This window comes from Lonchura striata, chromosome 4A (genome assembly GCF_050655825.1).
Source record: "Lonchura striata isolate lonStrDom1 chromosome 4A, ASM5065582v1, whole genome shotgun sequence".
Lineage (NCBI taxonomy): Eukaryota > Metazoa > Chordata > Aves > Passeriformes > Estrildidae > Lonchura > Lonchura striata.
In genome coordinates, this window is record NC_140742.1 from 11462631 (window position 1) to 11490362 (window position 27732).

Sequence of the window (27732 nt, forward strand, 5' to 3'; positions counted from 1 at the left end):
GACTGTTGTTTAGGAAAGTTTTTTATTTCACAGAATTTCATTCTTTATTCAAGGGGAAATCTATCCACTGATGCCAAAAATTATTTTAACAACATAATGACAGGAGGACACTTTTCAGGCTCTATCTTGTTAGCTCTGCCTTGTAATAACTTAATAGCAGGATTTCCTATGAGTAAATAAAGTTTAAACCAGGCTTCTGTTATAAAATAATATGGTAATCTGCAACTGTCAGTGCTGCATATGGGAGTAAAAGAGAACAGAAAAAGAAACCTACAAAAGGAACAAGGAAATATTAAAGTCGAAGTACATCCCAGAGGAGTATTCAGAGCCATCCACTATAAAACAGTGTATTTGAAGAGAGAACCTTGAAACTGGGCCTGCATTCTGCAAGCAGTCCAGTGCACTTCATCAAATACATGTATTTAAAGACTCAGGGAAAAACAGGATAACAACCAGTAATAGAACAGGTTTAAACACTCAGATTTCACTTAATACACCACAAGTAGCAAACTGGATACAATTATCTAAGTAACTAAGCAAACTGCATTCTACGAAGAGAAACACAGTGTAGCTTAGAATCATCTGGAGAAAGACAATCGGTAGCCACAAAACACAGACAAAACCTCACACAAAAATCACAATGGCTAAGAGAAAAAACAAAGACTCTATAAGAAAATAAAAATTGGCTTTAAATGGTTAAAACATTTTTGGTCCTGTTTCTTGAAAGAAATAATTCTAAACTGAGATCTGAAGTAGAAGGAATACCACACTTATACACATCACACTGTAAACTGAAAGAAAACTGCAAGATATTGAAAAATACTTTAAAATCAGTGAACTATTTAATTAACAGGAAGTACAAAGACTTGTTTTGGCAATGCACTTGAAGGACAGCTTTCAATAACAACATTTAATTACCATGCTGACACCATACATGATATCCTAGATGAGCTATCAAAATATGAAGTTTGCAATCCTAAGTAGAAGTGCAACAGGAGAGAGACTCAAGTGGGAAGCCCCCTCTAGCCTTCCACCATTCTTTTAAGGATGGCTCCCAGGCCACCCTTTGCCACTTTCAGAGGGGTCAGCTCTTCTTTATTCTCAATGTGAATACTTGCACCATGAGACACCAGCAGCTTTGCCTCCTCCACTCTCTCTTCATCGCAGGCTAAATGACTGCAGGGAGAACAAGAAACCCACAGGCACCGTTAAACTGTCCAAGCTTTTAAAGAGCAATAATTACACCATGTCAAAATGACAGTGTGAATGTTGGGGGGAGATACATCTGAGAACAACAAATCCACAAGCAGCCAACTACCTAGACAGATTCCAAAGCTTGCTGTCCAGTCCCTCTGTCATCATTAAGCAACTCAAGAACATTCCTCCTGCTGCTCTCCTTGCAATGTTAAGACAGGTCTTTGGGTTAGGATTTGGCTATGCAGTCAGCAAAGCTAAAGAGAACATAATCCATGGTGAGAATGGAAAATGGCAATCTCTATTAAATTGAAGGTGAGAAATAAATTGTCTGATGCTACGAAATAATGAGTTACTGCAAATGCAGCAAATGCTTTTTTCCATTTGGCACAGTGTCCTAGGAAGAACTGTGTGCATTCCAGGGCCATACTGGGGTTTATGTACAGCTAAAACTTACTGCTTGATCTTATTCACAGCAAAATCTGGATTCCACTGTGGTTGTGACACCAACTTCAAAATATCTGTAACCCTTACAGATTCAAATTGATCTCTAAGGTAACAATAAACACTGGGCTGATTGTACTTCAATTGCAACTTATTTTCCTTAGAGAGGTGAAGAAAAGCTTCTGAAATGAGTTCTTGCTTGGCAGGACAGATTAGACCAGCCTGCAAGAGCAGTTTCCTCTGGCTCTGATGTCATTAGCTCACTTTCTACCCTGTAGCAGCAACAAATGTATTCCAGATTAATAAAAAATGTGTTCTACACTCTTTAAGTGGATGCAGTAACACAAAGTATGCATGTACTGACCACTATGGCAAAATACTAAGTATGACTTTCTCAAATACTCCTCAATTGCATAGGGATGCGAAGCAAGAGTGTATTTTGCAGCAACAAAAAAAATATAAAAAGACATTGAAGTAATGGAGTTGCATTTCACAGAGATTATGCTATATTGAGCAAAGTAAAAATAAAAAACTACTTACAGAGGAGTATTCCCTTCAGAGTCCCGTATATCCAGAGTGGCATTGTGCTGCACAAGGATCTGGACCATTTTTAGGTTTCCTTTGGCTGCCGCTCTGTGTAACGGGGTGGATTCAAAATGATCTGTTGCATCTGGATTTGCTCCATTCTCCAAAAGCATGACTGCAATCTGAGTATGTTGAAAGAGAAAGGAGCAGGGGAGGAGGTTGTGGGCTTAACAGACCTAAATCCTTCTTCCAAGAACACCACCAGCTCCAGTAGCTTAGGTAAACATACCTCCTGCTTATTTTTGGAGGCTGCATAATGCAGGGGGGTGCAGCCATTCTGATTGACAGCATTTACATGAGCACCCTTAGCAATGAGGGCTTTCACAATTTCATCACGGCCTGCTGAAGCAGCAATGTGCAGGGGAGTCCAACCAGCCTACAGAGGCAAGAGGAAATCCACATTATTCAAACCATGAGTTTTATGCGGGAAAACATGATAATGCATAACCCAGACAAACCTGAACTACACACTCTTACTCTTACAAGTGTAAAGCTAAAGTATTACTGATTTTCACTAGACACAAGGCTCGTGTCTTCTTACATGCCTGCACGCAGTACCTGGAAAAGCTGTCAGTTAAACGACAGAAATCACCTCTGCTATGCAGTTCTGCATGGTGTTTTGCAGAACTTTGTCTCTGCAGAATTTACACTAGTGCCTTTTTAAGGACAAACAGCAGTAGTAGAAAAGGGTGTTAAAAAGTTTCTGCAACTTTTTCTATAACTTACTCTCTACACTCATGAGACATTTCCTTCTCTATGGATGACATTTGAGATGCTTTGTACTGGATACAAATATTTCAACTCTTCCTCTAGAACAGGAGCAGGCTGTGAAATCACTGAACCTGCACTGGCTTTATTAATACTTTCCCTAGTTTGAGAAACCTTCAGGGTGCCTCATGATTTGGCAAAACACATCTGAGAGATCACAGAGAGATAAGGTAATGTGAAAACGCCCCTGGTTTTTACACCTTCCTTCATAAGCACAGCTCTCCTATAATTCCGGGACAACGAGCAGGTCTCAAATCCCCTCTTCATGCCTTTTTGCAAATGCGGAATACTTCACTCTGCCTTCCCAGAGCAGCCTGGATCTGCACAAGTGCCAGACGCGGCGCTGGGCCCACGGGAGAAGGGGCAGGAGGGCGAGAAGGGAGCGGCGTGAGCGGCCCCGGGAGCGGCCCCGGGAGCGGCTCCGGGAGCGGCTCCGGGAGCGGCTCCGGGAGCGGCCCCGGGAGCGGTGTGAGCGGCCCCGGGAGCGGCCCCGGGAGCGGCCCCGGGAGCGGCTCTGGGAGCGGCCCCGGGAGCGGCTCTGGGAGCGGCCCCGGGAGCGGCCCCGGGAGCGGCCCCGGGAGCGGCTCCGGGAGCGGCCCCGGGAGCGGCCCCCGCCGCTCTCGGGGCCCCTCCGCGCTGGAACCAGACTGCAGCGGGCCGGCAGCCTCGGCCGCAGCGGGGAACCCGCGGCACTCACATCGTCCTTGTCGTTCACAGGCACGCCGAGCCCGAGCAGGAGGTCCGCGACGTCCGTGTGTCCCGCCGAGCAGGCCCAGTGCAGCGCCGTGCGGTGATCCTGCGGGAGGGAAGCGGTGAGCGGGGCAAGGACGGGCAGCGGCCCGCAGGAGCCGGCAGGAGCCGGCAGGAGCCGCCCGGGGCCGCCGCCGGCTGACCTGGTCGGAGCGCGTGGCCTGGGCCCTGTCGCGGAGCAGCAGCGCCCGCAGCTCCTCCAGGCGCCCCGCGAACGCCAGGTTACACACGGCCACGTCCGACACCGCGCCCTCCATGCTGCCACCCGCCCGCGGGGCGCGACCCCCACCGCCAGCCGCCAATCAGAAGGGCGCCGGCGCCCCGTCCAGCCAATCGCGCCTGCCCGCCTGCTCCGCTCGCCGCTCGGGCCGCGGGGGCTGCTGGGGTTTGTAGTGCTGCGGAATGGGGGCGGTGCGCTCCCGGCCGGCGGCGGGACTGCAGCTCCCAGGGCGCCCCGCGGCGCGGCCGTGTTGTGCCTCCGTGTCGGGGCGAAGGGGAGGAGGATGGTGACAGCGGGAGGATGGAGGCCGGTGAGGGGCGCGGGGCGCGGGCACGGCGGGCGGGGCGGCGTGAGGGGCCAGGCCGGGGCTCCGGGCATGCAGCGGGGCCGCCGGCGGCGGGAGACGCCCGCGGGCTGAGGGACGGGGGCCGGCGCGGCGGCGCGGCGCGGTCCGCCCTGAGGGGTCGCCCGGCGCTCGGGGTCCCGCGGCCTCTCCCGGGCCGGGCTGGGGGCTCGGCCGGGGCCGGGCGTGAGGGGCTCGGCCGGAGCCGGGGCTGCCTGGCCCGCAGCTCGGGGGGAGCGCCGGGAGGGGAAAGGAGACCCCGGCGAGGAAAGGAGCCCTGGCCGTACCTGCACGAGCGCTCGGAGGGGGCTGCGAAGGGGGCAGGTGCCTCCGGTTGGATTTCGAGGGTCGAGAGTGTCTTAAGTCTTTGGAGTAAAAAACAGACAGTTTGCTCTCGGAGTGCAGTGAGCGACGGCATTTCTGTGGGAGGGTGCAGAGCACGGTGCGAGAAGTTGTTTTGCTGAGCTGCCCGCCCTAAGGAGCCTGTCCTGGTGTTTAAGCACTGCCTGCGGGGACGCGGGACGTCGGGGCTCGGCAGTGGCCTCATGCTCCAGCCAGAGGGTGGTGCAGCTCCCTTTTGATTGTTGGAATGTATATTTTTAAAAAATTGAATATTACTTAATATATATGATTTTACATTAATTTTTTATACTTGAAGGGTTGTTGCGCTCTTCCAAAAAGCAGAATTTTAATGATCTAGAAAATTGTTAGACTGTGTTCTTTTGGTAGTATTAATTATAATTTGTTATTTTTCACTAAACAGATGTGGTGTTGAATAATAACATTAATACATCTGTTTTTTTTTCTGAAGTGTTTCAAATCTCCAGTTAGGAAAGTAAAGCCCAGCCTTGCTAACACTTCTCACATGCTTTCCATTAAGCATGAGGTCATAATCACTTTGATTTGTATTTTTTCTACGTTTCAGATCAAGCTGTGGTGCCTGATTTTTTTTTTTTCCTTTTATCATTATCTTGAATCAAATCTCATCCTCGCTGCAGTCATCCTGAACTTTGGTCACTGGTTTCAGTGAGACTGCTTCTAAAGGTGTTATTCCTGGTGTTCTCTCACTGAGGAACTAAATAAAAACCAAGGCATTGGCTATTTCAGTGTCAGAACAGCTTTTAAGGGAGACAGTTAAAAGCAGCTGGCAGCACCGCTCAGAAGCCCCAAAGACTGCAAAGACTTACTACAAACTAGCTCAGTTTGAGAGCTCCAGGTTGTGCATAAAAGAACAAGGGGATAAAATGGAGTTTGAATTTTGTGTATTCCTGTTCAGTTTTATCTAGGTATGAAAACCAGATCACTATTTTGTCAGACTACTTAGAAGAATTTCCAGAAACCGACGAGCCGGTGTGGATTTTAGGAAGGCAACACCACCTAAACACAGGTATCTTTAGAATTAAATTATCTGTAACATCTGTAGACTATTTGTAGATTCACATGCAGCAACAGCTCCTGATTTCCTTATGTTCCCTGAATGTCTCATGAGGGCAGTTTGTTCTTCATCAGTGAGACACCAGGTGTAAGCAGGGGAATTCCTCCTGTACAGAAACCAGAGCCAAGGCCAGTGTGCTTCCACTGTAATTCCTGCAATATGATCACATTCATAGCAGAGTCTGTCAGACGTGAGCCTTGTCACTTCCCAACATCAGGGCCCCAGAAATGAATATATAACTTTTGGGAAATGTTCAGCATTACTGATGTCATTTTCCTATGAGGGATGCTGTCCACAGCCTGTTATTTGCAACTAGAATTATATTTCAAGTAACAATAATAAGTTAGTCTATGGCACATACTGCATTTTAGCGAAAATAAATACATTACCTGAAAGTTAGAGCAGAGGAATGTGTTTATATAAAAATAAGACTTCAGAAATGAGTTTTGCTCCCTGGGGAGAAGACAGGGCCATCCTCCTGTGTTACATGTCAAAGGCAGTGGCCACCAGTGCAGGCACGGTGTTCAGGACAGCTGGGGATGCTGCATGGATCCTTGATCAGCTGGAGAATCCTTTGGAAAAGCCAGCCAGTCTGAGCCACAGACTAAGGGGAAATGCAGCAGATAGGGTTCTTAAACATTCTTCAGAGCCTTTGGAGAATCTGTAAGTGCATGTGTTTAAGCAAACAAGAAAAACAAGAGGCTTCAATTTGACATTATTACCATTTTCTTAAAATTACTTTCTGTTGGGTTAGGAGGTAATGTATAATTCCATGTTGATTTGCACGTAGAACTTCTTAACCTGCTTTACCAGTTCTTTCCTGAGGACATAGTTCTCCAGAGTTGCTTTATTCAGGCTGGGCATAGTCATTCCAAACACCTTATAAAATTTCATTGGCTAATAATTATTTCATCTGTAATAAGTTAACTTTAGCAGTCTGCAAAAGCTCTCTGTGTTTAAACTGCTAAAAACTGTTTTAAGTATTAAGGGTCTTTTATGTAAAAGCTACAGGAGCCTTCCTTGTACTCTGCGTATTGACTGTACAGGGATAATTTGAATTTTTCAGTTTTAATAATTTATTTCCTCTTAAAATTATTCCAGACAAATCTAAGTTATTGCTGGATATAAGTGCTCGTCTCTGGTTCACGTATAGAAGAAAGTTTTCACCTATTGGTGAGTATGCAGCATTCCAGCTGCCTGGTTACGGATTAGCAGGATTAGTGATGATGCTGGGGACTGAAAAGTTATTTTTACAGTACTAGAACGTATTGCTCATAATCTTAACTGTGTATGCAAACAGAAGATTAAAGCTATTAAAAGCAGTATTTGCTTGTACCTGTATATAATCAGGTCTTCATGTTTGTGGGGCAAGCAGTGAAGTGACAGCAGCCCTGTGGGGGGAAAGGGGCTGGCTCAGTGCCTTGAAGCTGGGGACAGCTTAATATCATATCCATGATCTGGGATTAAGCAGGGGACAGCTGTCAGGGGTTTGGCTGGGAGCTCTCTCAGAGCTGGGCTCCGTGCAGAGCCGTGCTGACGGAGCACCTCTGTTCCCAGGAGGCACCGGTCCCTCGTCTGACGCGGGCTGGGGATGCATGCTGAGGTGTGGGCAGATGATGCTGGCCCAGGCACTCATCTGCAGACATTTAGGAAGAGGTGAGTACTGTTGCTGAGGTGACCTCTGTGTTATTTGGAGGCCGTTTCATTTTTGTTGTCATTTTCCATAAGAGCATAAAATCTAAATTTTTTAATGAAACTCTCTGTGACGCCCTGATAAAGTTTTTAGTGAACTCTTCTTGTCTGATGGGGCAAAATCATGTCAGCCTTAAGCAAAGAAACAAAAACAGAGGAAGGACAAATAGGGAATCCCACTGTTGATATTTTATAAATCTTTTTGAGGAATACCCAGGTTGAAGCCAAGGGAAAACTTGTTACCAGGGGTCTGAGTTCTTCCCCTTTTTACATTACACAGCCACCAAAATGCTAGCCCAGGGTGACAGTGTCAGCAGCGACAGTGATAGCACACAAAGTACTTCACAAACCACTCACCCATCATCAGCCTGAGTCCAAACCCCACAGCAGACCCTACTAGTGCCTGCTTAATCCTGTACTAACACCCCATATCCCAGGGTCACAGGTGAGTGTCGTAGGTCTGCTCTGTGTGACACTCTTCTGTCACTTAGCTTGCTGTGGCTGGGTCTGTGATCCTCGCACTCTTGTCACGGTTTCCATGGCAGCATGATGTGTGGATTTGCCACTTTAATAGCTGAATAAACAGAACAGTAGTGCAAAGATATAACTGAAAGAGTAGGCAAACAAACATAGTACCCGAGAAAAACTAGACCTTGAACTTGCACTATGGATCTAAATGGCATCAGCCCTGTGTATATGTTTCTGTTAGTAAATGTGAGGTTACTTTATGTTAGAAGCAGAGGCTCACGTGGCAAAGCTGTGGTTTGGATTTTGCTTTGGGAGGGGGCCAGCATTGTGTTCGGATTTTGCTTTATGAGTCTTACTATCCTACAAATGCTTGCAAATCTAATAAAGTGCAAACAGAACAGATAGTTTTAAAAGTCTTGGAAGCTCACATAGAGCAATAGCTATCAATTCTCAGCAGTGATCACTCGGGATATACTTGCAGTTGGCATTGTTATTTTAGTTTCCCAATTTTCACACAATAGCATGTGATGATAAAAGACAGCTTGATTATAAATGACAAGGTGTGACTTCCAGGATCTCTGAATAAAATGTAAATATTAGAGATGGATCATCTCTTAAGATTTCATTGTATGGCTTTCTGCCATCTAGAAATCTGATCAGTACAATGAAAACATTATTTTTTTAATATGTATAACTTTTTTCCTGAAAGATTGGCAATGGGAAAAACACAAAAAACAACCAGAAGAATATCACAGAATCTTACGGTGCTTTCTGGATAGAAAAGATTGCTGTTATTCCATCCACCAAATGGGTAAGAACATACATGAACTTCCTTTTGTCTACTGAAACTTTCTCATTTGAAGTAAGTTAATTAAACATTTTTAAAAGGTGATTATGAAGACAATATATATATTTTATACATAAATAAAAATGTATGCAAGTGGGTACAAAGCATAATAATTCAGAAATGTTATTCATTAAGACCTAAATAAATCTGTATTCTAGAATCTAGCTCTTGATAAAGTGTGCAGGTTTTGGCTAACAGAGTTGACAGTGTTAAAATAGTCATAAAACTTACTGCTGTAATTTGTGAGTAAGGACATATTTGTAGTTGTCATTACAGCTAAGGAACTTCCTCTAAGGGAGCTAGCAGTCATTAAGTTTTGAAAAGAGTATAAATTGAGAAGATAATTGTTGTTGCTAAAATACAGCTTGCACATGCTTTAGAGTGTTTGTCAAGATATTAGTAGGCCATGCTATGTGACACAGACTGTGACCAGCCTCTCTGTGGTCTTTTCCTCTGTGTGTTTTCCCTTCCAAAAACAGCGCAGATGGGTGTTGGAGAGGGGAAGTCCATTGGAGAGTGGTTTGGACCAAACACAGTTGCTCAAGTACTGAAGTAAGTCATGGCAGGGCTCCCTCGGGGCTGCTGAGCCTGGAAAATGTGCAGTGCTGCCCGAGGCTGCTGAGGAAACGTGGAAGCTCCTCCTAGTCTGGAAGCCTCACCAGAGCTGACTTTGGTGAGGGACAGGGAAAGGTCCCAGATTTCAGGTGGAGGCTGGACTGCAGGTTCTGGGTGCCATTTGCTGCAGCCCTGGGACAGAAATGTTGTGGAGACAAAAAGGAGCTAAAGCATGTCCTGGCTTTAGCTCTGCCCCTTTAGCTTCTTTCCCTTACAAATTCTTCTGACTGCACATCAGTTTTTCAGGTTTATTTTAGACAACCAGCACTGCCTGTGCATCCTAAGAGCTCCCTTCCCCAGAGTTCTGGATGTCACACTAAGTGGACAGAAAACTGTGTGCTATTATGCCACCCTCCTAACTTTTGGCTGCCAAAATCTTGAGCTGTTCTGGCTTTTAACAACCTGAAATAATTCCACTGAGTTTAGTGGAACTTCTTAAGCACAGAGTAATGTGGAAAAACTGGCATAGGAATTTTTTTCTTCTCTACATGATGTTGGGCACCATGGGCAGAATCCCACAGCGGAATCTGTTAATTGCAATAAAAAGTAATAAGCCTAATTATGTGGTTGAGCTGTTACTATCCCTGCATTTGGCAAAAGGACAAAACAGTTTTCACATGGTATAGTGTGTGTACTTTTCCTGGAACCACTCATTATTTTTTCTAAATATATTAAAACTATCTTTTTATTACATGGAGACTTAAAAAAAGATTTTTTTTCCAAATAAATGACTTTTTTATTCAAGAACCATTTAACTGTTCTGAGTTAAAAGCTACCCTCACGGTCCTAGTAAGTTTTTATTAATTATTGCCTCTGTGTTTTCTAGGAAGCTTGCTTTATTTGATGAATGGAATTCATTAGCAGTTTATGTATCTATGGACAATACAGTGGTCATTGAAGACATCAGTAAGTGAAACAGGAATGCTTTAGTGTCTCAGCAGATATTAAAGAGTAGCTCAAGCTCATGGCAAATTTAATTGTTTGGACAAACTACTGGGAGTATTAGGGTAGTGGTTGGATTTGATGATGCTAAAGGTCTTTTCTGGTCTGTATGATTTGATGATTCTGTGATTATTTCCTTGGTGACAGTTTTTGATTTGAATTCACTCTCATGAATGTATATGAGAAAAATCGTATTGGCACCATCCCTATTTCTTACCAGGGCAAGAAAAGGAATAATGGAAATGGATACTCAGCCTTGGGATTTCCCAAAGTAAAGTTAGCACAGAACAGTGAGGCATTTTTGGTGACCAGCTCACATACCATGTGATGAGAAGGTGGAGTTGGGTCTGTGCTACCTTAACTCTTACTCCAGCAATGGAATGAAGTTGCAGTATGCATAAATACAGAGAATTGCTTGTAATATGGAGTTTACCAGAAATTTGCTTTTGTCAGGCAAAAGGGAAATGAGGGGCAGATCTTTCAGAAACATGTGGCCCATTTGCAGCTTACAGCTGTAAGAAGGGTGGGTTTACAAGTGGTATTTAGCCACAGCCTGGTTCTACTTTAGTCCCTACTTCTGCTTATTTTATGTCTACATCACTGGAAGTGAAGAGCTCCCTGAAGAATTCCTAATGCTTCCTTTCTGCTATATCATCTCCCAGGCAAAGCTTGACAGCATTAATACTGTGAGTTGTAAATGTAACTTCAGTCAAACATTCATCCCCTCATTTTTCCCACGCCCCATGTGTTGCCAGCACATACTCTGACTGCCAGAATTACTTCTACTAAGTAGTCAGAATTTCCATGCCCTGCTCCTTTTGTCTTAAAGCAGGAGCTCTGTAAAGTTGTCTGGAAAAGTAATTTAATTCATGATTGAAAGATCTGCTCTGTGTTCCTCTGTGCATTCACTGATGTCTCTTTTCATTCCCCCAGAGAAGATGTGCTGGTCCCCTGCCCAGAGCAGCAGCGTTGCCCACAGCAGTGCACATGTGCACAGAAGTGCTCTTGGCCAAAACAAGAACACAGCAGGACTGTGCCCAGGCTGGAAACCCCTCTTGCTCATTATCCCTCTCCGGCTAGGGATTAATCACATCAATCCAGTGTATATTGATGCATTTAAAGTAAGAGATTCTTCAGTGACTTGTTTGTGTATGTGAAAAAGTTCAGGTATCTGGTATATCAATAAACAAATCAATTTAATTTTTCTCTCTTTGGACTCCTAGGAATGCTTTAAGATGCCACAGTCTTTGGGAGCATTAGGAGGGAAACCCAATAATGCCTATTATTTTATAGGATTTTTAGGTAAGGAAGAAAGAAACTTACTCCAAATATCCATATGACTGAAAGAGAAAGGATTTTCTTTGGGGAGGGGCAGTAGTAAGCATTTCAAGCCTGAGAATGGAGAAGAAGACATTTCAGGAACAGTATGAGACCATCCTTATAGGAACAGAAAAAGAGCAGAAAAGCTTAATATAAAAATATGGAATGATATACGCAAGAACAAGACACTAAGAAAACATTCAACAAATGTCAGATGTCACTGCTGCTTAAATACTGTATTTTTTCTAATCATTAATACTTTCTAGTGAAGAGTTTCTTGTTTTATTCTTTTGCTTCCTGGCTTTCTTAAATTATTGTTTCATATTTTTCAGTGTTTTCTCAAAGTAGTATGTCTTTAACCTTCTTCCATGTAATTATTAATTAATGCAATAGTTGATCCTAAATTCAGTCTTTCATATTTTACCCTGGTTTGATCTGTAACTTCTTGGATATTTTGTTCTTTCTTTTGTAAAACCTGAGCTGTTTTAGTCAGACTTAATTGTTCAATTTCTGGGTGAATGCCTAATGGGATTACAGATTGGATTTGTGGTCATCCTGTATCTTTGATCTGAGGCATGTTAGGGATTACTGCAGTTGAGATTTTTAAAAAATGTACTGGACTTCATGTAGATAAAGGAAAGTATGTGACAAAGGTAGAAAAAAAAAATTAAAAATCTACCCTAAAAGCTAACAGTGGAAAATTACACTAAACGCCCTGTGGGATACTGTTGTGCCTGGCTTTCCAGTTCTCTTAAAGACTCCCTAGCTAGAGAGTTGAGATACAGACTGTGCTGATCCAGTTTATGTTTTACAAGTCTGGATGGTATAAGTGTTTATTACTGCTTCTTGCTTGTTATCACCATATGGATTTTACCCCTCCAGGCAATGAGCTGATCTACTTGGACCCTCACACCACTCAGAGTTTTGTAGATTCAGAAGAAAATGGCACAGTTGATGACAAGAGCTTCCACTGCCAGCAAGCCCCACACAGAATGAAGATCATGAATTTGGACCCTTCAGTAGCTTTAGTAGGTGTCAGAAAATAATAAATGTGTGTACTTTGTTCAAAGCAATACTTCTCTGCATTGGTAAGGGCAGCAACATGTTTCCTTGATCACAGTCAAGATCACAGGGCACTCTTCTGCAATCTAAAATTCAACACATAGTAGTTGAACTGCATAGGATACATTAATTTTAGCTCAACTGTTTGTATCCTGGGGAGCCAATGAACTTTCTTTCCTGGGCAACACAGATCTTCTCCAAGTCTGTGACTTTCCAAGAAAGTCAAGGCAAGGCACTGAATCAGGTTTCCTTATTTTTTTCCATCACTATCATCTGTGCATTGGCTGCTCTCGAGAAGATACTTACCTGAGCTTATTTAATCAACAAATCTTCAAGTGAAAATACTTGTAGAAGTCATCCAGTATAGATCACAAGAATACTGTAGTATTTGAAGAAATTCAATCTGATCCTCATGCCTTTGGTTGGGTTATGGGTGGTTGTCACTTGAGATATAACTCATACATAGATACCACAGCATCTTTGTTCATTGACATACTGTATTTAATATTACTATGTGTATTCTTTCCTTAGGGCTTCTTTTGCAAAGAAGAGTGTGATTTTGATAACTGGTGTAGTCTTGTACAAAAGGTAATACTACTGTATTTTTTTGCTCTATACAAAATCATGGATACTGTCCTTTTTTTGGCTAATGGAAATTCCTGGCCTGCAAATCAAGTGATCCCTGGTGAAGGTGGCACTAATGATCAGGGAGAGCTGACACTGCTGATGGAGCTTGTTCAGCATTTTGCAGCCCTGAGCCCCAGCACTGGGAGAAAAAGTGCATGAGTTTATCCTGTGTTAGCAGTACTGCATTAGTGGCTCATACCCAAGTAATTTACTGAGAAACACAGCAAGCAGTTGGAATATTAAGCAACAGGAGTGTGAATATAAAGTACCACCAACCAAAAGCATTTATTTTATAAAAGGCTACAGAAAGCCATTTGCAAATAACTGAAACAGAGGATATGATGGAGCTCACCTGATAGCAGTGAAATTTTGTTTCAATAATAACTTGTTTCTCCTGATCAAAACCTATCTTCCAAAATCTGTTGGATTTTTTAAAGTAGATAGATCTGTCTTTTGTTCCCATTGATCAACAGAAAACTTGAACAAAGAGAGGTCCAAGCAAGTAATTTACTTTTAAAAGGCAGAAGTATGTTCTTGGTATCTGTTTGCTCCATCTGTAAACAAAATTACAGATGTATGGATATAAAAACTCATTATAATGCACTGATAACTTGTAGGAGTTTAAGAGATCCATCTTCCAGGTGTGTCTGCAGTAGGACAGTACTGCAGATGTGTGAAGCAGTGATTCATGAGGGCAGGTACCTGACCTAACAGGAATTTACAGCCTCTGTTCTTTGGTAGATATAGAGTATTAAAAATGTTTTTAATTAAGCAGGCAGTTTTTTGGTCTGTGTTCTGTCCTCAGGAGATTCTAAAGCAGCAGAGCCTGCGGATGTTTGAGCTGGTCCAGAAGCACCCACCCCACTGGCCTCCTTTCATACCTCCAACCAAGCCAGAAGTGACAACCACAGGAGCAGGTGTGGGACCACTGGCTGTGCTGCTGGGCAGCAGAGTGGGGCTCCTCAGCAGCAGGAGATCCAGCACAGCTGGAATAACTGGCCTTTCCTGAGGATCAAGCAATCACTGCATGATTAAATGCCTTACTCTGTAAGAGTATCAGTTACCCAAACATGCTGTGTCCAATTTACAAGTGTTAGTACAACATATTTTTAAATCTTTGAAAATATTTCAAAGGCAGTATGTCAGAAGGGTTGGGGGGAGTGGTGGTTTGAGGGTTTTTTTAGTAATCAAAATCAGGCATGTCTTTACATTCTAAGTTGTTTAATTTATTTTTCAGAACTTATTGAATCTACTGACAAGCTATTTGAATTGGAAGAAGAATTTGAAATCCTGAGTGTATGAAGGAAACTGTGGTGACCCTTCTAAGTATTGAACATATAGCTAATATTATTGCATTGACATAAATTACACAGCCATGTTAGCCCAAAAGTGCCTGAAATCATGGATAACAGAGCACAAACACCTGGTATCATCCAAAACTCCAACAGGGACAGTTCCTTCTGTCAAAGAGCTTCCCCAGATGGAAAGGCACTGAAAGATTTTATCATAAGACCCTGAAAGGGAAACTCTTTTTAATGTGTGTCTTTCTTGAAGACAAATGGACCTCTGAAATTAAGGCAAAAAATAAGTCTGTCAGTGGGCTGTATGTTTGGAGAAAGGGATAACAAAATGGATATTTCTTGCTCTCATAATGCAACAGTTCTTAAAGCAAGAGACTTCAGTTAAGGAGGATGTCTACTTCTGTTCCTTCCTGTGGGCTGGCTGCATCATAGAAAAAAATGCATTGTCTTGTTTAAAAGATCAACTGGATCAGGAGAAAATTGTTTCCTTGTTAAATATTTTAACATGTATTTGAGCAACCACACTTTATGACAAAAATGTTTCTGTGAAAGGAACTATGTCTAACGTATCCATTTTGCAATAGCCTTCCTGTTTCTGGGAGATCTCAAGAGGAACAGGAGCCTCAAATAGTTTATACAGATCACAACCACTGTTATAGTTACATTTCACCTTGACCTTAAAGTTCAATCATTAAAACTTAGGCTGACTTTTCTTTTGGAGCTAAAGTGACTCAAAGGTCATTTACCTGTACCTTATTTATTTTAAAAAAGATTTACACAAGTATCTCTGTTACTGCACTTTATCTGTGCATCTAATAAATTTCTTTAGCTTTTCATAGGTTGTATGCTGCTATATTTTGTTGATTTGTTTGTGTGAACTAAATATAACCCAGGTTATCTTAAAACTTAATATATAGGCATATGCAGATTACTTAATTGTTGGGTTTTGACTTGTTGCCTTCTGAAATCTGTTTTGGTAAAAGTGCCTTAATTCTCCAGTTTTATCAGAAGAGCCGGTGCAGTTTTGTTTCTTTTTAGAAAGAGTATCTCTGTAGCAGCTATAAGAAAACCAGCTCAGAATAAAAGTAAAGATCTTTTAATTCACTCTACAGTTCCTTTTTACTATCACAGTCCCCATTCTGATCCCTTTGTCACCATAGTGTAATGGACGTGAATTGCACACTTTCATCTTCAGTAATAAATGACCATGCAGAGAAAGCTTGAATGCAATCTCCTCTCACTTCCATGGTTTGGAAACTAAACATGTAGGAAAAATACAATTTTCTTCCTCTCTCCATGGATTAGCTACTCAGATTTAGGTTTTATTTTAAACAAAGTGTTTCTTCTTAATTAATATATGATGTTACTGTGCTTATGACATCAGTTGCAGCCCTCTCCTCTCCACAGAAAAAAAATTAAAATAAGCCCTTGCTCTGAAATGCTGAGACTTGAGCAGTACCTGCTTAAAAAATAAATAAAATACCCTCAGTGGAGTATCGGGTGCTTATTCCCCAAGCCACCCTTAGCCTCTTCAGAGAGGAGCCTGAGCCTTGCAGAGCTCTTGAACAATTCTGGGTGGGGGTAAACAGCTGGATGGAAATGGGGCTGATGGCAGAGCAGCTGGTGACTGGAATTCCTGTTCCCTGCACCTGACAGGAACTGGATGGAAGCTCGGACAGGGACAGCAGTGGAGCTGGTTACTTCGAGAGAAGCAGCTCTCTAAAGACAGTGGTGCTTAAAATGCATAAAGCTCTGGTCCTGGGGAATAAATGAATTGTGTTTGCATGGTCACGTTCAAAAATAAAGCTGAGTCACTGCAGATAAAAGACCTAACCAACCACGGGAACCCCGTGGCTGAAAATTTCACTGTACTTTGTTATTACCTGCATGATTTTTCAGATGTCTTGAGCTTTGCTCTGTGCACACAAGTGTTTTAAAGTTGCATGTGCATAACCCAGGATGTAAATCCAACACGATCTGTCTGTGCCAGGACAGCTAGGAAGTAGACTGGATATGCTGCAGGAAAGGACTGCTGCTCAGGAGTGGTAAAATGCCTTAAAGATACTTGCAAAATACACCCAAAGCAGTTGCTGATCTTTCACAATTAGGACTAAGTGAGATGAAAGACTACATTGTTCCTCAACTTCCCTGTTCATCTCTGTGTGGTTTAACTCGAGGACTTGGAGAGCTCTGACCTCCATCTATGAAGATAATAATGTGTTATGCAAATAATACTTTCATCTTTACTGATTATCATCTGCTTAGAATAGTGTTTCAGTCATGCATTAATAATAATCAGAAAAATTTTATCCTAAAAATTTTTAAGCAAAGGGGACAGTGTATTTGCAAGGCACTCCTTTGAAGTGTCCTGGAATGTCAATAGACAAGGATTTCACACACTTCACTCCAGAGGGTAATGGTAATAAGTTTAGTCCTACTGAATGAATTAATTATAGGTATAACCATACCTTTTGTCATGGATATCCCCTAAAATATACAAGGAAAATCCAATTAGTGGCACTTCTCTTTAATTACGCCCTGAAGGAAAGTTAACAGTGCATACAGTAGAGATACATTTTTTTAAACTTACAGCAATAAAGCCCAGAGGAAGCAGTATACAACACATGGTGACTGCAGGAGTAAAAAATGTACATCCCATAGCTGCTTACTCCTGTATCTACATAAGCTTGTATGCCATCTAGTAAAGGCTCTACTTTTCAAACACACACTGCTTGAATAATAAACTTGAAAATAAGTGTGCCAAAGCTGCCTCGGAAAGGAAATTTATGTTCATAGTAATAAAATGTTGGCTAATAAAGTATGGCTGCATATCAGTGGCTCCAAGGAGATAAGCACAGACCTTGAAGCCAACAGACCTGGAATATATTTCAATATAAAGCAATGAAAAATGGTAGAGGTGTTTTGGATTTATCTTCACATGAAAAATTGCATTAAGGTCAGCTGTGGATAGCAGGCTTGATTAGAACTGGTTGCCTGTCACGAAGGAAAGAATGCTCCATCTGTGTAATAAGCAAAGCAAATAATTCATTTTTCAATTTTACTAAAATCCATTATCAACCATTAGTGCATAGTGTTTCCGAGTCACCCAGCATATCCTGATAAATTTTAGCTAGTTCTGTGTTTCACAGGAGAATGAGTCTCCACTCCCTTACACTAGACCAAATACTGTTTGCAAAGACACTAATTAAGCATAGCTCAGGCAAAGTCTCTGGATGAGTGGATGTGCCTTGGACAGAGGAGTGGTACGAGGTGTCAGCTGCTCTTCAGTCTGAGTAAGGAACTCACTGAGACTTTCTGAGGTAGCCAAAAAGGAGGGGAAAAAAATCTTCAAAGTAAAAACATAGCACCATGTTTCATTTAAAAAATGGCTTCAGAACACTGGTCTTTCCCTCCTCTGTGCACAAATTCCTGGACTTGAAACTTGATTTTTGTAGAGTTCTGGCTGTCTTGATTCACCCATCAAACACACACAAAAGAGGTTTGTGAATTTACCCTTCTCCAGTCAGTGATGTCTAATGTGGGGTAACAAAGACCGTTCCTGTAACTGTGTTTTTGTTACTACAAGTTCTTCATGCACACCTGGCAGCGGCTGACACGAGTCCGAAGCTGCCCCGCTTTCAGAGTCTCTGAGGGAGGAGCACTGACAAACTGCTGCTCCTGCTCCACCGTGGTCAGCCAGAAGCTGTACTTGTTGGCAAAGTAGTGGCACGTTCCCCGAGCACCATTGCACTCGATGAATGGAGTAGCTCGGAAATCCTCCAGGCAGGAGCCAGGCGAGACAAGGGACTGGCCTCCGCCTTCCGCCCCTGCCGCAGTGTGCTGAAATAAAGATGGCAAGTTGAGTCAGCTCAAAGGAACAGAAGGAGGTAAACAGGCAACCAAAATTATACCCTGGCTATGTGTATCTGTCTCTTGAGTCGGGGCTAGAAGGCAAAGAGGAAAGGAACATACTTAGGCTGAATATGCAGGCCTAGAATAATCAATAACCAGCTTTTCACTTGAAAGTTGGGAAAGTTTGGAAACAATAATGCTGACATCATGTTTTTCTAATAATCTTACGCTAATAAGCTTCTAGGAGAATGCAATGGAAAACTTTTTCCACTGAAAAAGAGGATTATGTCAATACTGTAGCTGAATTACTGTTTCCACATTTAAAGGTTTACAGAACAAAGATCCGTGGTGATACAGAACTTAGGCAGCAGTGTTACCACCAAAACTGATCAGGGCAGATGCTAAAGAGAGCAAACTCAGAGCTACAGCAACTCAGGTGATGAAGAAATGCACTGAGGCAAGAAGAGACAGTGACCTCATTAGAGAGGAGAGATGGAAATGTTTGAAGCTGCCTTTGCATTAGCAGTAGTAACCTTACCATAAGGAAGGAGTATCCTATCCAGAGGCTGCGCCAGCCCAGGGGACACTGTGGGATGGTGATGTCCTGGCTGTGCACAGCCACAGCCTGGGAAGGTGCCTCACACACAGAGCAGCGGCTGATGTACTGTGGGATCTGGACACTGTCCACGGGCATCATGGGGATGGGAGCAGTAGTGGACAGCCAGTAGGACTTGTCATTTCGGCTGGCATAGTAGCACACTTCATTGATGTTGCAGTAAATAAAAGGCATGGTGCTGAAGCGAGGCAAACATGAGCCAGCAAAACCTGGAAAAATGAGAGAAGTAGTCATACCAAACACCTGCCAAACACTCCAAGTCCTACACACCAACATTCAGCAGTGGGGATGGCACGAGCGACACAAGCGACCTCTCCCAGTGCAGATCTGCCCAAGCCAACTGCCACCAGCTCCACTACAGCCCGCTGCACTGCCACAGGATGGCTTTTTAAATGCAATTTTGAACTGTGTAGTTCATTCTTGAGAGAATTCTGTCAACTCACCCAGATCCTGGTTGTGTGCCTTCTCCTGCCCCTCCACATACAATAAGCTGTAGCCATCCCAGAGCTTGTTCATGCCTATGGGACACGGGGGGATCTGCTCTGACTGACTGTGCTTCACCAGAGTGTATCCAACGGCCGCGCTCCGGCCGGGCATTCCCGGCAAACCGAGGGGCCCCGGCTTCCCCGCAGCACCTGGGAGACAGAGGAAGAATCACCACTGCACTGTGCACATCAGCTGGCTCTGTACCCCATCTGCCATTGCTTATGGCAGCCTTGTACAACGAGGAGCCCAAGCTAAATGGTTGTTATATGAATTACTAACAGCTCCAAAAGCAGTCATTTCACAGCACCACCCACCCACTCCCTTCCTCTTTTAGTTCTCTTTCTTTGCCCAACAACTCTGGTGCCAGTGTTAGGTACATCTCGCAGTACAGTAGTTCTGAGGACATCAAAGCACCACCCAAAACCTCATTCATTCATTTTTGCTATAGTACTCTTCTTGATGATATTCCTCTTCTTTCTCACTGTGCCTTTCCTTTCCTGTCCGAGCCTCACAGCTATGGTTACTGTGAATGCTTTTTAACTCTTCTAGATCTTCAGGATCATTCCCACGTCCACAAAACATTAAAACCAAAAGGTGTTTATAATTGCACCTACAGAAACACCAGCTGTGACATCAACAAGGACATGTGAAAGAACTTTCCTCACTGAAGATTTAATTTCCTTCATTACAGGTACAAAACACAATACCACAGACATCCCCTGGTTTTCCTAAGGTAATTGGGTGTTGGGGAGAGTCTCTGAAGAGGCTGTAAGCAAACACAATTCTACTGTTTGCTTCTTTTTTATCTGTGCTCCCCAAATCATAAAATTACCTTCAAATCCCTGTGGTCCTGGGGCACCTGAAAGTCCTGGATCTCCAGGTATGCCAGGGGCTCCAGGTAAGCCATCACGTCCTTTCAAACCAGATCTTCCTGGCAAACCTTTTGGGCCTGAAATAAAATACAATTATTAGTATCATTATTTCCTCATACTATTGCCTTGACTCCTGCAATCATATTCCAGAAGGGAAATAAGATGTCAGCAGCCATGCCAAGAGCTCACTCTTCACCAGCTGTGCTTATAAATAGCCACCTCCAAAAGAGACTCCACTTGATCTGTTTGTCTGTAAAAGGATTAAGAGGTTTAGCTGAGTATCACAAATGATATATAATATTTGCATGCATTTTGATGGAATTATTTCCTTAATTAAAAAACCCTGTAAACATTCCTAATGCATTTGATAGTGGTTTTCTTCCAGAAGAACAGCATTTTGGTGATCTGAGTGTACTTCTTACCTGGTTTTCCAGCTGGACCATGGAATCCAGGATCTCCATCAAAGCCAGGAACACCATCAATTCCTGGCAGACCAGGTAATCCTGCAGGGGCTGTGACTTCTTCTGGCTGTGGGGTTATTCCTGGAGCCCCTGGTCTGCCAGGGAGACCTGCACATGGGGCAAAGGATGTATAAGTACCCCACAAAAAAACATACAGATTTTATATGAATCCTGACACAAAGAAGAGAAATGTGAAATTAAGACCATCTTTGCACATCACCACTGAGTATATTGTAAAAAGTATGTCAAGCTCTAACTTATTTCAGTCTCTAAGAAATCAAGAGTCTCCCAAACAAGCCCATCAAGGGAGTTCTGAAGTCACCCCCAGTCCAAACCAGGTACTATAAACAACAGCTTTTTAAATCCTCCAGCACTCACCTCGAGGGCCCATTTCACCTTTCAGCCCAGCATAACCAGGATCCCCTGGAGGCCCATCTTTACCTGGCATCCCCATTAGGCCAGGCTCACCTCTTGCACCTGCAAAGACACACAGTTAAGACTGGGCCTAAGCACTAAATCTGACCCACAGCTGTGGCTCTCACTGATGGCAGCAAGAGCACAGGGCCTCTGAGATGGAGGGAACCACAGCCCTCAAGGCAGTTTGTGCCCAATTTCACATTCCACAAGGGCTGCAGAGCCTCAAGACAAGAATTTCCACTGCTACCTGACTGTACTTTATTGAAAGTACTCTTCCCCTTCCTTGGATAGCCCAGGGACAGGGTTTGGAGAGCACACATCTTTACCCTTTGAAATCCATCTCTATGTATAGCACAGAGGGATGGGATCTGCCAGCCTACAAAGACAGCAGACAGCTGCTCATCTGGCAGTGGTTCTCCATCCTGCCCTGGCTTTTGAGTTGTGTGGCATCTCTCAAACCTTGCTCCTGGAGTCCCTGTGTGCAGCTGCCCTCTGGCCTCCTTTCTAGAGACCACAGAAATCAACATGATCCCTGCCTCAGCCCAGAACAACATCTCTGAACTCCTACAATCCTCTTAGCCTCTTGTTGAGACCTAAATCCACCACACTAATGCCTCTGAACATACAGGACAGGTGGGATGAAACAGCAACTCCAGTCCTTGCCTAGAGAGCACAAGTGGGTCAACAAGCACAGCAATGTTGCAGGTGGACATCATCTACTCAGAAAAAAAAACCAACAAGATAAGAGGAAAAAAATAACTAGGGACACATTGAGAAAACCTGGAGCTGGCCCCACTTTGCTGCTTTTGGAGTCAGCAGGTAAAATCTGCAGGAGCCAAATGGAAAGATTGAGACATCAAATTCAGCTGAACGAGGAGGCCACACTAACCACCCAACAACTATTCCTACTGTCAGGATGACAGCTGCCAAGCCACCCCCAGATCCTTTCAAGGCAAGATTACCTTTGAATCCAGATGCTCCAGGGAGCCCAACTGGACCAGTGGGTCCCACGTCGCCCTTAATGCCTCGCAAGCCAAGAACACCAGGGAAACCTGGAGTCCCTGTGTCACCTTGGTCAGAAGCTGGGCCAGGGGTCCCCCGTGGTCCTGGAGGACCTGGAAAACCTAGAGACAACAGAGTTAATTGGCAAAATCTATTTCTGGGGCAAGGGAAATTCTGGAGCTATCCTCAGCATTTCTTTCTGTGTGGGGAAAGACTGGAGTCTCAGCCTCTCCAAGGCTGTGAGGTGCTGAATGGTACCAGTGCCACCGTGACAAAGCTCCCAAAGCACACACACCTGAACTCCCCTCAGTGCCTGGAACACCAGCATCGCCAGGCCTGCCCCGTATATCAGATGGAAGAGAAACTCCAGGTGTTCCTGGCAGGCCAGGCAGGCCCATAGGACCAGGGGGACCTAGAATAAGAAACACAAAGTGAGGGACAACCAAAGGTCTTCATGGATCTTCACAGACATTGACAGAAACAGTGGCTGGGGAGCATTTATACTGAGGAGAACAAAGAGACATCTTGCTGCAGGAGGGGAAACAACACATATTGTGCTGTTCAGAAGAGCTATAGATACTTTCAGAACTGTGCAACCAACTGTTTCTCAAAATACAGAGCAACATCACAGATTTCACATTTGCCTGTTAAGCTTCTAACCACCTTTGATGTTTCAGGAATTGTCTTTGGTAGTTCTGCTGACTATGCAACCCATTAACCTCAGCTGCAATACATCCTACTTTCAGAACATCAGTATTTACCCATGTCTCCTGATGAGCCTTTTGGTCCAGGGAATCCTGCAGCTCCTCTTCCCAAGCCTGGAGAGCCTTCTTCACCCTTTGTACCTGGGAGGCCTGCAGGTCCTTTCAGTCCAGCTTCACTCAGACCTAATTAAACATGGTTAACAAATATAAGAGAGCCCATTCAAATTGCTGAATAGCAGTCAAATTATTGCAGAAAACTAGTGGTGATTTAAAAACTAGCCATTTATTACTGTCTCTGCTGTTTTCAGTAGAGCAGCTGCAATTGGTGATTTGGTGCCTCACATGTTACTCTGGTTGTGTAGAGTGAATTTAAACAATCTGTGAGATGCTGAGAGAAAAGCATATGACTGTTCTGGTCTCCCCACAAGCTCTTGCACAAGAATGGGAACACAGCAGTCCTGTGACAGGATCTGCTGCCAGATGTATGCTGTGTCTCTCACTAGGACACACCAGACTCAAGCTTCTGGTCTTTAAATAACCTTGTGGGCTCCATGCTGCAGCACAGGGAGGGAGTACAGTTTGCACAGACTTCTGCAGAATGCACACAGGCACATGTGGTGCAGGGCAGAGGCTCCCTGAAAAGCTGCAGGGAGGTGTTCAGAATGCCACTCTGGAAAGAGTATACACTAAAAGCAGCTGTCTCAGGAAAATTGTGAGGGATCTATATGCTACAAATCATTACCTTCTGATAATGTTTTAAACAAAGAAAACACAGGTATTGTTTGAGTTGTACACATGAAGTCTAGCCATTTTTATGCATAAAACAGCTGCCACAAATTTTAGGTGTTACTTTACAACATGACTGTAAACAAGACATTTTGGTAAGGTCTTTCTTCACTTCTTTACTTTAATAAAACCCTGTTCACAAAACAAAATTGCATTCCATTTTATATGATTCAAAATATGAAAAAATCCAGCAAAAGCTCCCTAAAAGCAGAATCTGGAAATGAATAAAAGAAATCAGCTTCTGATCTTACTGATGCCTTTCATATAATGGAGGGTTCTGAAAAGCAGTACAGAAACATTTCATTGCTAAGTCCAATTCAAAGCAAGCATTTGGTGTGCCCTGCTCAAATCAAGCATCCATTAGAAAGAGTTTTATTTCATTCCATTAGTGTTCCAGAAGTGACACAATCCTTCAGGAATTCAAGGAGAACCATCACCAGAAAAGACTCCTCAACTCCACAAGCTGCATCCTGTTCTTACTGGCATTGGAGAAGAATTAGTTCATGCACTTTCAGTATCCTGAGGTCCTTCTTCAGGTCATAATTAAAGCCAGAACTGGGTGAAATAGGGGAATTTTGTGGGAAACATTGCTCTCATGGTGGATCAGTTATATATTTCCCTAGCTATCACACTTCTACTACACGTTTCCTTTACCTGGTGTTCCAGGAGACCCTTTTGTGCCTGGCAAGCCATTCAGACCACTTAAACCTGGAAATCCATGAAAGCCTGAGGAGACATTGGGAACACATAAGTGAGCAAATGGGCAAACAATCTAGTTAGGTGGAAATGCATAAGATGGCTCATGGGGAATACAACACATAAGAGAAACCTGACCCATGGGAGCACAGTACATAGAGCTGTAAAGGCTTCCTTCACACAAGGGCCCTTCACAGAAACTCTTCCCACTGCCCTCTGCAGAACACCTATTAGTGATTCAAACCAAGTGAAAGCCCCTCCCTTTCCAACCCTTCCTCTGCTCATTCCTAGCAGCTGGTGCCTGCACAAGGTTGCCAAGAGGGAGCTCTTTCCCATGCACAGCTGGCCGGTCACACTCTGCCTGCCCCAGACACTTGGCCAAAATACTGCTTTTCTGACCTAAATTCTCCTTCCATGTGCAGATTGCACATCTACCTTTAGGTCCCACTGTTCCACGAGCTCCAGGGAATCCAACAGATCCTGGCTGTCCTGGGGGTCCTGGTGGGCCAGGGGCTCCTCTCAGCCCAGCATTTCCAGGGATTCCTAAAAGCAAGCAGAAAAATATTCCTGTACTACACATCATGACCAGGCTGAAACAGCTCAAGCTCCATCTTAGAGCTTCTGTTCCTGCACTTAAGTCATAAGATGAGTGAATAAACTACTATTTAAATAAAGCAAAATCAGATCCAAATCTCTTCTCATGTCACCATTAGCATCACATTTATCAAACTATTAGATGGAGTTTTTTTTAATCATAGCAGTGACATTCTTCATCATCCACTAAGTAACACATGAACAGTTCACACACAAATAGATAATTAAATTGGTTTTGCAAATAAAACACTTCAGTAACAACTTTCAGTGTTCTTCAACTTTCGATCTTGATTTACATTTGGGAATCTACCTGCTAATTACCCCACAACCCAAAGACACTTGTAGGAATTTGTCTGGGTAGGTTTGGCTCTAGAGAGGGAACAGACAAAAACGTAAAGGTGTAAAGAAGCTGCTACTGCTTTTATCTAACTGAGATCTTCCCTATTTGTTAATGGGATTCCTTTGGGTTTCAGTGTTGCAGGCTTCACCATATTTGACCAGCAGGACAAGGTGACACTTTACACTACTGTCAAAGAAAATTCATGTTTTCTTGCCAAACTTCTTGTTTAAGCCTCAGCTGAGACAGACCAAACAGGGCTAAGGAAGCATCAAGGTGAGGTTGTCATAGTCACAACATGAGCTGCAGAACTTAGGTGCTCAGTCCAGTACCTGCTGGGCCTTCTTGGCCAAGATCTCCTGGGCTGCCTTTGGGTCCATTCACCCCAGTGTTTCCTGGATAGCCTGGTTCACCCTTGAGTCCTTCTCTCCCTCTCTCTCCTAAAAGGATATAAACATAAAGTCAAACTGGAGGAAGGCATGAAGAGGGTGAGAAACATGGTATGCTGAGGTTGCAGCACTTGTGTTTGCTCAGCCATTGCCTGGGCTCTGGGCTGGACTCCCAGGGTGCCAATGCCAATGCAAGTTCACTCCTCAAGAAGTGAAGTGAACCCAGCATTAGAACTGGGCTGGTCTCAGATGTGTTCATTATCATCCAGATTTGTTCCCATCTGGATTGCATACTCCTCAAATCTCACTTTCAGCATTACAAAAATACCCAAATTTGGCAATGCCAACCTGTTTAGTCTCTAGAATTTTGTGTTCTTGAAGTGACCAACCAAGGCCTACTTTACCTGGAAATCCTGGGTCTCCTCTCTCTCCTTTTGGTCCAGCAATGCCAGGAACACCAACAGACTCTCCCTGTTCACCTGGAAAAGGAAGGAAAGGCCATCCTGTCATTGCCTGTGGACATCAGTTTACAGGGCTTGTTTAAGAAAATAAACCTTGCTATATTTCAAATTCATGGTGCAAACAAAGACAATAGTAAATAATGCACCTGAGTCTGACAATGCTTATACCCATCAATGGATGCAGATCCACTAATACAAATGCATAAGATAGACATTTACAGGTAATTGCACAACATCCTGCACTTTTGACACAAGGAGATGAGAGAAAAGGGTGCTTCTTGCACTGTCCAACAGGCTTCACACAGTGCTGTGGCCAAACTTTCAGAGGACTATAAGGCATTTAGGTTTGGTATAGGTTTTGTCTGAAAGAAGCCTCCTACAAGGGGATATGTACTAGAGCCAGTCACTGGAGAGCACTGGACACTTCCAAAACACTGCTTATTCCTTTGTGTCATTAATATTTGGATTGTATATAATGAAAGACCATATACTCTGTGAAAGATTTTTTACCCTTTGGACCAGGAAGGCCAATAGGTCCTGGGAATCCAAGTATTCCTGTGGTGCCATCTGAACCCTGAAAGAAACCAACCCAACCAAAATTAATCTTTGCTTTTTATTCTTGCCATTCCAAGCTTGGGTCACATGGAATAACAGAACGTAAAGGTGTAGGAAGAAATACTATGTATAATTCCATTTAATCTGGAAGTTTTGTAAGGAAAAATTCTGCCAGGTTCTGCTGCTGTGCTACAGGAGTATCAATTAGAACACAGAGTTTTCCAGAGAGCACCCAGAGAAATGATGACACTTAAGAAGGTATTTACCCTCTCTCCTGGCATTCCTGGAAATCCCATGATACCATGTGCACCCTTCTGCCCTGGCAGGCCAGGTTGTCCAGGTGGACCAGGGAAGCCTGGGTCACCTTGAAGACCTCTCTCTTTGCTTGGTGACCCAACTGGACCAGGGAAACCAGGCTGTCCACGGCTTCCTGAGATTCCTTTGTCACCTGGGTAATACAGAAGAGTGGAATTTCTTTCACTAATACAGACATCCAGCTCATTTGGGTCAGTCAACCTGTTACCCTAAACTCCCCTAAAGAGGAAGAAGGGATGGCATTAGATCTACAGAACAGAACTCCAAAGGAAAACTGTTTTCTCAAAATTCAGAACTGCCATATGCAAGTCTTGCTAGAATGGGAATGGTAGAACAGAAAACAGTAGCACTGCAGGCACTGCCAAAAAGACAGACCATGCTCCACTGATAACAGCTGATACTGGCAACTAATTGCAATGTTGTGAAATACCTCTAGGTCCTGGGAATCCTCCAAGTCCAGCTAATCCAGGATCTCCTTTGTCTCCTTTGATTTGCAGTGCCTGTTCTGAAGTCCCAAGAACAGGAAGACCAGGTGGACCTATATCACCTCTGTCACCTGAAGAAATAAAAAGTCAT

At 43.6% G+C, this 27732-nt stretch overlaps 3 protein-coding genes across 7 annotated transcripts in view; 1 reads left to right on the top strand and 2 right to left on the bottom strand.

The window, feature by feature from the left end:
• Nucleotides 1–3: 3 nt before the first annotated feature.
• Nucleotides 4–4021, bottom strand: PSMD10 (proteasome 26S subunit, non-ATPase 10). 3 transcript variants are annotated; one of them, XR_002467060.3, is made up of 6 exons: nucleotides 3885–4021; nucleotides 3689–3787; nucleotides 2453–2599; nucleotides 2179–2345; nucleotides 1319–1451; nucleotides 4–1176 (listed from the first exon to the last, which is right to left on the bottom strand). XR_002467060.3 is itself a non-coding variant. In XM_021547885.4 (6 exons), exons 1-6 carry the CDS (start codon nucleotides 3996–3998, stop codon nucleotides 1023–1025), a joined length of 759 nt encoding a protein of 252 aa, XP_021403560.1. In that variant the 5' UTR covers nucleotides 3999–4021; the 3' UTR covers nucleotides 4–1022. The 3 variants fall into 3 exon arrangements, 2 of the variants coding, with proteins under 2 accessions (XP_021403560.1, XP_021403562.1); XM_021547885.4 differs by having other exon boundaries at nucleotides 1319–1396; XM_021547887.4 differs by lacking the exon at nucleotides 1319–1451.
• A 215-nt stretch (nucleotides 4022–4236) lies between these two features.
• ATG4A (autophagy related 4A cysteine peptidase) lies at nucleotides 4237–15838 on the top strand. Of its 2 annotated transcripts, none has more exons than XM_021547889.3 (13): nucleotides 4237–4271; nucleotides 5581–5691; nucleotides 6841–6912; nucleotides 7297–7395; nucleotides 8609–8710; nucleotides 9226–9298; nucleotides 10188–10267; nucleotides 11237–11424; nucleotides 11527–11605; nucleotides 12506–12651; nucleotides 13217–13273; nucleotides 14118–14229; nucleotides 14550–15838. In XM_021547889.3, the coding sequence occupies exons 1-13, from the start codon at nucleotides 4262–4264 to the stop codon at nucleotides 14612–14614; spliced, it is 1194 nt and encodes a 397-aa protein (XP_021403564.1). In that variant the 5' UTR covers nucleotides 4237–4261; the 3' UTR covers nucleotides 14615–15838. The 2 variants fall into 2 exon arrangements, with proteins under 2 accessions (XP_021403564.1, XP_085427012.1); XM_085570886.1 differs by lacking the exon at nucleotides 4237–4271 and adding an exon at nucleotides 4729–4865.
• Nucleotides 15839–17124: 1286 nt separating this feature from the next.
• COL4A6 (collagen type IV alpha 6 chain) overlaps nucleotides 17125–27732 on the bottom strand; it is a 112836-nt gene continuing 102228 nt past the window's right edge. The window contains exons 30-45 of one of the 2 annotated variants that reach the window (XM_077786549.2): nucleotides 27587–27712; nucleotides 27108–27289; nucleotides 26797–26860; nucleotides 26230–26304; nucleotides 25769–25876; nucleotides 24941–25048; nucleotides 24464–24535; nucleotides 23081–23206; nucleotides 22615–22731; nucleotides 22280–22441; nucleotides 21279–21377; nucleotides 20862–21008; nucleotides 20400–20516; nucleotides 19525–19716; nucleotides 19004–19290; nucleotides 17125–18453 (exon numbers count right to left, since the gene is read on the bottom strand). In XM_077786549.2, coding sequence (XP_077642675.2) covers nucleotides 18193–18453; nucleotides 19004–19290; nucleotides 19525–19716; nucleotides 20400–20516; nucleotides 20862–21008; nucleotides 21279–21377; nucleotides 22280–22441; nucleotides 22615–22731; nucleotides 23081–23206; nucleotides 24464–24535; nucleotides 24941–25048; nucleotides 25769–25876; nucleotides 26230–26304; nucleotides 26797–26860; nucleotides 27108–27289; nucleotides 27587–27712 — 2243 coding nt within the window. In that variant the 3' untranslated portion in view covers nucleotides 17125–18192. Of the gene's footprint in view, nucleotides 18454–19003; nucleotides 19291–19524; nucleotides 19717–20399; nucleotides 20517–20861; nucleotides 21009–21274; nucleotides 21378–22279; nucleotides 22442–22614; nucleotides 22732–23080; nucleotides 23207–24463; nucleotides 24536–24940; nucleotides 25049–25768; nucleotides 25877–26229; nucleotides 26305–26796; nucleotides 26861–27107; nucleotides 27290–27586; nucleotides 27713–27732 lie in introns of both variants that reach the window. The other variant, XR_014952476.1, reaches the window with a different exon arrangement.

Excerpts from the sequence above, each read along its gene's own strand:
- PSMD10 (XM_021547885.4), bottom strand. The coding sequence starts at position 3,998 with ATGGAGGGCGCGGTGTCGGACGTGGCCGTGTGTAACCTGGCGTTCGCG. Across the intron at positions 2,600-3,688 it reads CTGTGAACGACAAGGACGAT|GCTGGTTGGACTCCCCTGCA; the intron begins GTGAGTGCCGCG and ends TTGCCTCTGTAG. Across the intron at positions 2,346-2,452 it reads CCTCCAAAAATAAGCAGGAG|ATTGCAGTCATGCTTTTGGA; the intron begins GTATGTTTACCT and ends CAACATACTCAG.
- ATG4A (XM_085570886.1), top strand. Across the intron at positions 13,274-14,117 it reads GGTGTAGTCTTGTACAAAAG|GAGATTCTAAAGCAGCAGAG; the intron begins GTAATACTACTG and ends TTCTGTCCTCAG. Across the intron at positions 14,230-14,549 it reads AGTGACAACCACAGGAGCAG|AACTTATTGAATCTACTGAC; the intron begins GTGTGGGACCAC and ends TTTATTTTTCAG.